An 11,429-nucleotide genomic window follows, 5' to 3' on the forward strand; every position below is an offset into this window, starting at 1 on the left:
ATACAAAAACATGTTCTCATTCAGGCAGCAGGATTTATTCACATGATGTCACTCACCCCATGGCACTGTCACCAGACCAGTTGGAGCAAGGAAGGTCAAACCTACGAACATCCCGCAGGCACACCTCTCGTTCCCTTGCCTGCAGCAGAGGAACGGAAGACTCATGCAGCATCGCACAGAGGACATGGATTTATCAAATGGCATTACACATGAACGGTCTCAAGCAGAACCCGCAGTGCACCTTGTCAAGCAAATGGCAGTCAGCCTAGCAGTGTTTTGAGAATCGCTTTTATCACTGTAATGGATTCATTGTAGTGGTTCACAGTAACACTATGAGACAGGCAAAAAGATGGTGATGCAAGAATGCTAATGAGAACTTGACTCTAGAAGGACCCACAACTTGTGCATGACACTTTTACACCTACATTACTCACTCTTGTGTTCAAACCTACGGTCATTTACCTCTAAGCATCTCTCTCCAACCTTACTCTTTCCTTGCCGCACCCACTCAGCACCGTTAGACTGCTAACAATGATTTCGCTCTACAATTTCGGATCCTTCCACGTCGCTTACGACCACGCTGCGCGTCGAGCTTTCAGTCAAAGGAAGGAAGAATCTTGTGGTATCCCTGACCTTGAGGGTGGAGAAATAAAATAAATATTGCTGAAACTGGGTTTTAGACCCACGACAGCGCAAATAGATAAGCTTCACTAGCCACTGTACAGCAGCACTATTCTATCGCTGCGGCCGATCACGCCCAGTGTTAAACTGCAAAACACTCTCGCGCTGTGCACTGAACATCGTCACCTTCCTTCATCAACTTCCACCTGCGGCATGAACAAATCAGAACAGCTTAACCTCGATCAGAGCTTAACCTTGGTCTAATATCGTCACCAGACATGCTGATCACCCAAGCAAGGCAACACCATGAGCCAAACGGGCTGAACACATGCTTTCGCATGTCTACTCAGTCCTTATTTGAAAGCAGGCACCCTATGAGCCTAAGAAGCACAAAACAACACTACAGCCTGTTCCAAAAATTCAATATGTCATTTGTATTCACGCTGTTGTCACAGTCACACACTGAACATGGTCCATGTTCCCCTCACTGCAACTTTTTCACTCTACATTGCGTGTGAAATAATTCTCAATCTTGGTCTGTTTCATGGCTGCATTCACAAATGCACAGCTTCTTCCAGCTTGGTGACAAGGCCAGGAGCTTCATGTCCACTGAGCCAAAGCTGTATGTGTCAGCGCACTTGCCTAAGTAATGTCATGGCCTCACCAGAAGTCAGTGATGGTGCACAATCAGTTTCATTGTCGGACTCATCCGTTGCACTTATGCATAAGAGGTAGAGACAGAGGCCTTTTTCTTGTTATTTTATGCCTGAATATAATTACTGTCTCATAGGTCCTGCCGCGATATTTTATTTTGCAATCCTTATATAATCCCATCATACTCTAGCTTCTATGTCTGGGAAGGGCAATTTTATTTTTGTTTCGTTTTTGCCCATCCTGATCGGTCTTGGTTCTCTTGCTGCACAATTCCGACTATTTTCTCAAGAGGTCTTCCGCAACAGGAATAGTGTTGTTTGCTTCAACAAAGCTGAGGAATGTACTGTTCTTCAAATTTACTCCGAATGATCGGCCAAGTTTTTGGCTGCTCGTCTGCACATGGCATGCCTTCATCTGTAGTGCCCTCTTCCTGCTGCAGATTAAAAGCCGCTTTTCGGAAGCACCCTTTCACTGTGCTGTTCTCAATGTCGCTCCAAGAGCTAGTCAGCATTTCGGTTGCTCTCTTCACATTGATCGCTGTTCTGCACCATGTAAAACAGCAGTCGTTCAACGGGCCGCCGTCTGTACTTCGCTTTCACAGCTCTTGTGACCCCTCCCCCCCCCCCCCCCCTCCCCTTGATCCAGAGGCTGTGGCAGAGATGTGCAGGCTGGAGAGAAATAGCTAAGCTGAACAACTTTCAATCACGGGATATTCATGGGTACAGAACAGCCGTCCAAAGACTTCAGAATTTGCCTGTTTTTTTTTTTTCTGGCCATCTTCTCATCAAAGTTTGTCAGCCATTCGCTGAAGATCTCTGCAGTCATCCATGCAGCCTTATTAGTTGTGTACTGCACATTGATGGGGTAATTCTTTAAGTAGCACGGATTCTTATATTTGCCAATAACTAAAATTCTTTCTTTTTCATGTCTGTCTAAGTTGGTATAGAATATAGCTGTAAGGTGATCTTTGGACTTTTTGCCTCCGCTGCAGTCTTGGTTAGTGAAGGGAAACGTTTTGCCGGGGAGCATTTTGAAAACATCCCAAGTTTTCACCCTCTTAATAAAGACAGCAACGTCTCATTTTTCCACTGCCTAACGACGTTATCAGCAGCACTGCTTGCGCCGCAATTAGCTTTGCAGCTGATGCTATCATGAGGCTTTAAGCTGTAAAACCACACTTGACTGCCTTCAAACTCAATGCCAAGACTGAATGTAAGCTGCCTGGCTCCCTGGCTTGAATTAAAGTCCCGCTGAGTGGGATGTTCACGTAAGCATGGTACAGCATCTACCATCCAACAGTAGCACCATTTCCCTTCTAGCTGCCGCGACGGCTCTGGTCATGGTGCTCGGCTGCTGACACTAAAGACACAGGTTCAGGCCTGTGTACTGTGCAATGTCAGAGCACATTAAGAGCCCCAACTAATAAGTTTCTGAAGCCCTCCACTACGGCGTCCCTCATAGCCTGAGCCACTTTGGGACATTAAGCCCCATAAACCATAAACCGTAAACCATTTCCTTTTTCGTGGTTAAAAACTGGAGCAGTACATAGACACCCTAAAACCGAGTTTTATAAGTTGAGGCAGAAATGGAATGGCACCACTACAGAAACACTTTGTTGGAGGAGCTGAAGACAGGATTCACATCTGCTTGCACATGTGAAATGAAGACTTGAGTACATGAGCGCAAGCATCTGACATTATTACTAGAGTATTTTCATAAGTTCTAACCTGAGGTCTAGGCAGTCCCCTCAGGGTCAGGATATCCACTACAAGAACACGAGGCATCAGGTAATGTATGTGTTTCGTTTCATTTGTCACTGCCTTCCGACGTTGAAGCCATACTCCTCAGGGTTCGTTCTGAGAGGGACACACTGTATCACCACTGAATGACATTTTGCAGAGCCAGACCAGGAGAAGATGAACCACGTTAGGGGGGACAAGGGTCTTAAAACTAACTTTTTTACTTATGGCTAGAATCTTGTGAAATTTTGCACACAGATGCGTTTTTCTCTTTTGATTCTAAATATGTAATCACAACTGAGCTGGTGGTCTTAAATAATACAAAGTCTAGAATGTAATTAGGTAATTTCTTACGCAGCTTTAATGAACTTTCTCAATGCATTTTGTTGGTTTTATTTACATGATTTGATAGCCAGAGAGTTCCCATACCCGATGAAATTCTTCATTTTTCTCTAAAGGCATGTCCTCCTGATATAATATGTCAAGAGTAAAAGGTCGCAGTATATGACACTGCAACTCGTTAAGCTAATTGTAAATTGCTATTTATATGTGGCCTAAACAAAAAAAGTAAGAATGTCATCGGGTATGAAAATTTGGCAGCTATCAATTCATGTAATTAAAAGCAACAAAATGCAATGAGCAAGTTCATTAAAGCTGCGTAAGAAATTACCTAATTACACTCTAGAATTTAAAATAGCTTTTGATCTAAGACTACCAGCTTAATTATGACTACATTTTTGAAATCCCAAGAGAAAAACATCTGTGTGCAAAATTTCATGAGATTCTAGCCACAAATAAAAAGGTCAGTTTTTAGACCCTCGTCCCCCCCTTAAATGTGCTGCAATGGGCTGAGATTTAGCCTTAGTCACAATCTGCCTCCAATTGGGTCCAAAACAGCTAGTGAGCTATAACACTTCTAGGTCTCAAATATTAACAGAGAAGACAGAACATCGATTTTAGTACAAAGCTTAGCACTCCTCTCACATAGCAGCAGAAGCTACAGTGGAATCCCCACAAGCTTGTTTCCCAAAGATTCTATGAAGGTGTCTGCTAGCACAGTGAAATGGACATTCACGGGAGTATGCAAAAAATGTTGACAAACGATTACTCACACTGCCCAAGCCAGTTGAGAGAATGTAGTCAGTGTTCCCCAACCAGATCACTCTGGAGTCTCTGTTGTTGGAATGGCCAGGTGCATGCTAAGGATGTGAAAAAAAAAAAAGAATACATACACTCATGTTAATCACAAGATAGATGAACAGTACATCTACATACCACAGGAAGCCAACAAACTTCACTGGTATAAAAACTGTACAATAATTTTAAAAATTTCTACTGCTACTAAAAAGGCACTTTCTGTCCTAGTCAAGTCAATCAGAGTAGAACTCAAATGTAAATGGGCCCAATCCTGCTCTTACACCAAGCCAATCCGCGAAAGCGAATGAGGGTTTCAATCTTTACCTCAGAGCTGCCGCTGCTACTGACTGTTGTACTCAGGAAACATTCAAATGCTAACTAAAAATCAAACACAGATAAGATATTAAAAAAGCCTAAAATTCGAAAACACCTTCCTATATTAATCAGAGGGGCACAATTTACTTCATTACAAACTTCCTTGTTTGCTACGAGCTATGCACCTACAGGCACATGCAACACCACCTTCCATGTAGCAGGCTGACTCATAAATGAGGACCAAGAGAGAATGAATAAATCTGCATTCAATAGGTACTGAATACATTCAGGATCAGGGATCAGAAGCGCTAGTAGAGCAGCACCATAAACAACATGTTGCCCAAAGTGATCAGGCTTTATGCCTTAGTTCTAGAACACGGCAGCCCAATTCAGTGAAGACACTGCCAAGATGTCACTGATACCATCACGTTAGTGCAGCAAAGGCACAGAAAACATGCACGCGGATATAATAAGCTGATTCCAAGCAATGCAACAGAAGCTAGAAGTGGGGCAGTTTAATGATATCCAGAAAGCATTCAAGCCACTTAGTACCACAACCACAGACTCAAAGGTGCCCTCATGCTTCTACAAACAACTGGCATTCATAGAATGCCAACAAAGCAAAATTATAATTATCCTCTCTCTGCCAACTTGTTCAAAGTGGGCTGGAAGATACAAGCACAGAGCAACAACTTTTAGACGCTTGGTGTCTTCATGCATTCATGAGACAACCACACAGATCTACAAACTGTTGCGTCAATCTCTTAGCTTCCACTCTACTACAAACAAGTGGAGAAAGGCTACAAGTGTGAAGATGTTAGAGATGAAAATTTCAAGCAAGAGTTGCACACAGAAACTACACAGGCAAATCCCATTCTCAGAAAATCTGAAGGCAGGGGAAGTTTCTTCAATAAATCAATTTTCACCGCATTGACGTGTTTTTACAGACTACAGATTCTGTGCAGGATCTCGCCATTCTTGTTGCTTTGCATAACCTGTTTCAACCTAGCTGCCAACCCCAATCAATAAACAGTATAGTAAAAAACTATCGTTCGGCTCATCAAAACAAAAAGGGACTACAGGGTTTTTATGAATGCCCAGCACACTCACAAGTAAACTGTTTGGTGCCCTGGGGTCCCAGACTCGTAGTTTCTTGTCCCTGCCAGAGCTCACCAGCTGGTTTCCATCCCCTCGCCAACTCAGGCTCTGAATCAGCTCATCATGCTTCAGGTTGACTGGACAACAAAGAACACAATGGCATCAGGCAAGTGGTGCAACGGAGGCCATACGAAATACCAATAATACCATCACTCTGAAAAAAAAAAAAAATGGTACAACCCAGTAGTACACAAGGGTTTAGAAGAAATTAAAGACGATGTTCAAGTAAAATAGAATGGATAACGACCATTCATACAAATAGGCATTAACCCTTAATCTGCCACTCCCGAGATAACTCGGGCTACCACATATGCACACCCCCTGCCTCTCCCGAGTTAACTCGTTTTGGCTTTTTAACTCACCACCTGCAGCTCCCGATAATACTCGTGTAAAAAAAAAAACTATGCAAACAGGTAGCACCATCTATGGAGAGACTCCGTAAATTCACAGATCTTGTAGGGTAAATTTTAAACAACAGATGGCGCGCATGTTTCCACATCCGAGTCACTTCGTTTTGGTCTGCGCACAGCAGCCATGAGGCTATGTGCCACACTCGTCCGCGCTTTGACGGACGAAGAAATTCAAAATTGCTTGTGAATTCGGAGTCCAATGATAATGAGAACGAGGAAGGAGCCCACCTAAGTGCCTTGTCGAGTGATGACAGCGATGAAGTCCCCCTGCCACCGAAAAATCCGCGTAAGAGGAGGAAATTCGACAGGCCAGATTGGTGCTGGAAGATTTGATTCATTACAACTAATATCTATAAGATTATCCTGAATAAACATATCTACATGTCCTGCAGAGCATTTTAGTGTGTTACTAGCAAAAAAATTCCAGGAAACTAACATGCAAAAAAAACCCGGCAGGGTGTGTGCAGATGTGAGTAAAAAAACCTGGCAGTGAAAGGGTTAAAGACAACTTCATGTAGCATCTACTCTTCCAAAAATTGATTGAGCCTCCAAATTTCACCATGCATGAAAAAACAGATCACAGTTCTGAAACTTGCAAACATGACTGGTAACATCAGCTGCAAGATAACCATAAACCATTAGCAGAGTACCAGCAGGTATTCATAAGCGTAAAAACTGTCTACCCGGCCTAGCAAAGTCATGCTGGGCTAGCTAACCACATAGGCCACAGGCTCAGCCAACATGCTCAGTTGAACACTCGCAAAATGACATGCACTTTATTATGAGCCACACAGAAGATTATGAGAGTGACAACAGTGGCATTATTAGTCATATGTTAAAAACCAGAGTGCAAAGCTTAAGTCCGATTTCATCGATCTTTGTCTGAAGCCTGCTGACCTTGAAAAATGCGCCTCAAACCGAAACCAAAGTGAAAACCGAAGCACTAGCCCACCTAATTTGCATTTGGCCTAACCACGTTGAATTGTCCACCATTTTTTTTTTTTCACTTTACTATTCATTAATCAGAGCAAAAAAAAAGTGCTCCAAGCAACTATCATGCTTTCAGACACTTATTTTGCAAGTAATTAACACGGTGCAGCCAATAACTCACTTTTAGCAAAATCATCAGAACTATGTGAAAAAGTGCCTGGCACATCACGAGCTGATGCTTAGTTTTTTTGTTTTTTTTCTTGGAAATATCTGCTTATATGGCATCCTTGCAAGAAACGTTGCTCTAGGCTCACTGCATAACCATATTTATAGTCACTTAAATAATGTATACAACTTATAATCTACAGCTACAATCAAAATTCATCTGTGTTCCTATATCGCTATGCCAGTAGATAGATAGATCTTTATTTAGACAACAAGGTCTCGGATGCAGGGGCAAAAGGCAGATGCACTCTGCCTGACGGGGCCCAAGCACCCGACACAATGCTCACGACAAGCGGCAAAAGAAGCAAGAGCTTCATACACTCTCATTAGAAAAAACAACACATAATTATACAAGGTAAAAGTAGGAGGAAGGTGCATACTTTTGCAATGACATAATTAAAGTAAATATTTACAAGACACATCACAACAAGAAAAACACGAGAATTCAAAGAGTTGACGGAAAAACAGGGACATCAAGAATTTTAATCATTCGGGCGAGAAAGGAGGTAAGCTTTAGCATTTCTATTGAATGACTTTTGGGAAACAGATTTCTGAATAATTTCTATGGCCTGTGTATGTTTATTTAGAAGACTGGGAATTAAATATGAAAGCATTTCGGTTCCATAGTTAGTTAGTGAGAGCTGTACTATAAAACATTTCTGATGATCTTAAACGCAGAGAGAGAGAAGGTTGCTAGGCATGTCTCAATACACAAGTAAAGCTTATAAAAGAGGGATGAACCAAGGGCAGAAATACAGTAGCTTTCATATAACATTTTAGAGCCCCTTTAGCTCACCAGCTCCCTTTTATGACCTGCCTTCATGAATTCGCCTAGTATGACCACAGTCTCGACCTGATGCGAGAACCCTCATCAGAAAACACTGCTTTCTTTGTGTTTTGTTAATACTTACTGCCGAGCTCAGACTGCTTGACTAGGTCCCAGATCTGGACAGCACTATCAGTAGCCGCAGCCAGGAGACAGTCCACAGCTGGGTTAAAAGCCAAGTTCTCAATACGAGACTTGCCAGGGTGAAGAACAATTTCTGGGTTTTGGGGCACATTAGGCACGATCCCGCCGTCAGGAATCCTCCAGATTTTGATCTGCAGTGAAGAAGCCCATGAGGCTACAGGCCATTTCTTTTTTTTACAAGACCACGAACTGAATTACAAATCAAAACAGTTACGAAATATGCGTCTCAGAAACGCAAATAAACGAAAGCAGATCAACAAACAGCTTACGGTGGCGTCATGAGAGCAGGTAGCCAAAAGTCCGTCATCATATGGGCAAAAATCAAAGTCTGTTATGAACTCTGGAAAGTGAACGAGAAGTAAGTTTTCCGCAAAACGTTGTGAAGAAATAACGCGGTCACAGGTGCGTATAAACGAAGCGGTTTGTACACACCGGAATGTGCATGCAGTAAGGGGCAGTTCTTGCTCTTTTTGCCTGTGTCATCTAGCGGCAGGACACCTAGGCTGCCACCGCCTGAAGAAGGATAACGACAAGGATAGCAATCAGAAACGCAACAAATAAATCAATGAGTTAACGAAGTGCCTAAATAAAATAAAAGAGACTTATAAAAGCACCCACCTCGGTTATCAACGCTGAAGACTTTGTGCAAAGCGCTTGCCTTTATGTGGTTTCCGAACGACTGTGGCGCGCCAACAGATATGTCAAGAACCCAACCCTGAAATTGACAAGATATTTCTTAGCAAAATCGCAAACGAGAAGACTGGAGACAAGAACTCTGCAAACAACACGCCTGCTCCTCCAAGAAGGGCGAATTTGCGGCGCAAGGCATTCCGTGCGCAAATCGAAACCGGCGGCTCAATGTCCAGACGCAAGTGATCCACAAGCTTTGCCACGAAGCCGGCAGCGTAGGGACGAGAACCGTGATTCACCCGGCGGAGGTATGAATGTATGCTAAGCGCGCCGCTGTTACTGCGCCCATTATAACACAGGGCCATTCTCGCGCACTCGTCTCAGCCGGAGCGGAACCGCGTAAAGGTCGAACAGCCGCTAAGAAGGCGGTCGAACGTGGCAATTAAAAATACTACGCTAGGCAAAACACGCGCAAGACGACGACCGTCAGCGGCAGGATTGATGAAGCAACTCACCTCGCCTTTCTTTGGGACTTTAGGTGTGGCATTTTTATACTTGGAGCTCTTGAAGCGATACATAGAACGCCGGGTACATAAACTGAGTATTTCTGCGAAAGAGAAAAAAAAATGCGAGGGAGAATGCAGACGCCCAAAGTGGCGTATGGGCGATGTCAGCAGCCGCGAGCAGGCGGCTCAACAAAGGAACTGGTGAAGTCAGCCACCGAAACGAACCAATCTGTCGCAAACGAGGGCCAACATGCACTACTCACGGCCCGAAATCTCTGCGTCCAATTCAATCAGCGCCGTCCGACTGCGCTCACGGCCAATTTGGCACAATCAGGCTCCAAAATAGAGCCCACAACACATTGCCGAACCTGTCAGCTGCACCACACCACCACCGGCTGCAGCAGCCCCTGTTGACAGATCATTTGGCTACGTTCTGTCCAAACCTGGCGCTCGCGGCTCGATACAAATATCTTCGATAGCCCATGTAATGCGAAATGTTGTTTGAAAGTCCCTTGGGTAATTCCACGAAACTGAAGAGAGGCGACATGAAACAAATACATACGTTGTGCAGACTCCTGCTCCCAAGTTTACTTCAGTGAAGAAACGACGCCTCCCAGTTGATCACGTGGGACAACGCGTCACGTGGCCTTGGATTTGACGTCACCGCCTCCCACGATCGATAATGATGCGGGGCCTTCACACCACGCTTCAAACAGCGACAATCGCTTCACGCGTCCTGTTTTGAAACCGCAGTCGAGACGACTGCCGCAGATTTGATTTGGTTAAGTAAGACGCTCAGCATGTTACGCCTATACGTTTGCAATTATACTGCAAGATTCATAGCTTGATTTCGAAGCGCCTTCAAGTGCGACCTATAATCGAAAAATAATTTGATGTTACGAGATAATGTAATAACATTAGAAGTTAGACGTTTGATGATGATTATCTTGTACAGAAGCCATAATTATGCGCACCGAGTGCCACAAGGTTCGGTGCTCGCCCTCGGACCATTACTGTTCCTCATATTCATCAATGATATACCTGTCGGCCCCAGATCCACTGTCAGACTGTATGCTGACTATTGCGTTTTGTATTCCCCTGTCACGTGCCTTGATGATCTTTGCGTATTACAGGTTGACCTTGACAGAGTTTGCGAGTGGTGCTTGAAGTGGGGCATGGCATTGAATGTATCTAAGTGTTTCCATGTGCAATTTACAAACAAAAAAAGAGAAAATTCTTGTATCGTACCTTTTAAACCATGACACTATCCAAACTACTGATAAGGTTAAATATCTTGGTGTTATACTCACAGCATTCCTCGACTGGACAGCCCACATTGACATGATAACTGCCAAAGCTTCTCTTCTTTTGTATTTTTTCCAACGGAATTTCGAAAGCTCTCCTCGGGTACTGAAAGAAACATTATATTTAACAAATGTCAGGTCAATATTAGAATATGCATGTGTAGCATGGGACCCTTCCACGGGTGCACTGATTGTCAAGTTAGAAAAGGGTTCAGAAACGCGCTGCAAGGTTTGTGACTGGAAATTACAATTTTCATATAAAGAGCTCAGAACTTCGCGACCGTATTGGTTGGAAGACTTTAGCATCCCGAAGAAAAATCTGCAGGCTGAAGTTCTTGCAGAGCATTTACAATGATTGTAACGGTATTAATAAAAACACTTATCTAAAGCAGCCATATTACATTTCGGAGAGACTAGATAACACGAAAAAGATTAATAATTATCAATGTCGCATGAATGTATTTAAGTATTCGTTTTTCCTTAACACAATCCTGGACTGGAATAAGCTTCCGAATGATGTGGTTTGGGCACCTGATTTCGAAAGAGCTGTTGAAGCGATAATCTGATGTATTTCTTCCAGGTCTCGTGCGTTTACCAGCGCTGTGCCATCACTCATACTACCTGTAAACTCATTTAGTTTTTTTAATATGTTGTGTTATCCTTGCTGACATGTTTCCCAATATCTTCTTTGCATGTGTTATTGTATATAGTAATATCCCCCCTACAATAATGCCTCATGGGCGCTGTAGGTACTTTCAATAAATAAATAAAATAAATAACTGCTCGGCCCAATCTGTGCGTGGGTGCGGAAGAATTCAGTCGTTCTGAGA

At 43.3% G+C, this 11,429-nt stretch overlaps 1 protein-coding gene across 2 annotated transcripts in view; it reads right to left on the reverse strand.

The window, feature by feature from the left end:
* pod1 (coronin) overlaps positions 1-9,958 on the reverse strand; it is a 36,752-nt gene extending 26,794 nt beyond the window's left edge. Inside the window, exons 1-9 of one of the 2 annotated variants that reach the window (XM_089567078.1) lie at positions 9,858-9,958; positions 9,305-9,396; positions 8,778-8,874; positions 8,592-8,672; positions 8,429-8,499; positions 8,101-8,290; positions 5,577-5,701; positions 4,127-4,213; positions 57-139 (exon numbers count right to left, since the gene is read on the reverse strand). In XM_089567078.1, the coding sequence (XP_089423204.1) occupies positions 57-139; positions 4,127-4,213; positions 5,577-5,701; positions 8,101-8,290; positions 8,429-8,499; positions 8,592-8,672; positions 8,778-8,874; positions 9,305-9,367 (797 nt within the window). In that variant the 5' untranslated portion in view covers positions 9,368-9,396; positions 9,858-9,958. Of the gene's footprint in view, positions 1-56; positions 140-4,126; positions 4,214-5,576; positions 5,702-8,100; positions 8,291-8,428; positions 8,500-8,591; positions 8,673-8,777; positions 8,875-9,304; positions 9,397-9,558; positions 9,811-9,857 lie in introns of those variants that run through there. The other variant, XM_089567079.1, reaches the window with a different exon arrangement.
* Positions 9,959-11,429: the final 1,471 nt, after the last annotated feature.

The sequence above is a fragment of the Amblyomma mixtum genome, chromosome 1, assembly GCF_055824585.1.
Source record: "Amblyomma mixtum isolate Tamu chromosome 1, ASM5582458v1, whole genome shotgun sequence".
NCBI classification, from domain to species: Eukaryota; Metazoa; Arthropoda; class Arachnida; order Ixodida; family Ixodidae; genus Amblyomma; species Amblyomma mixtum.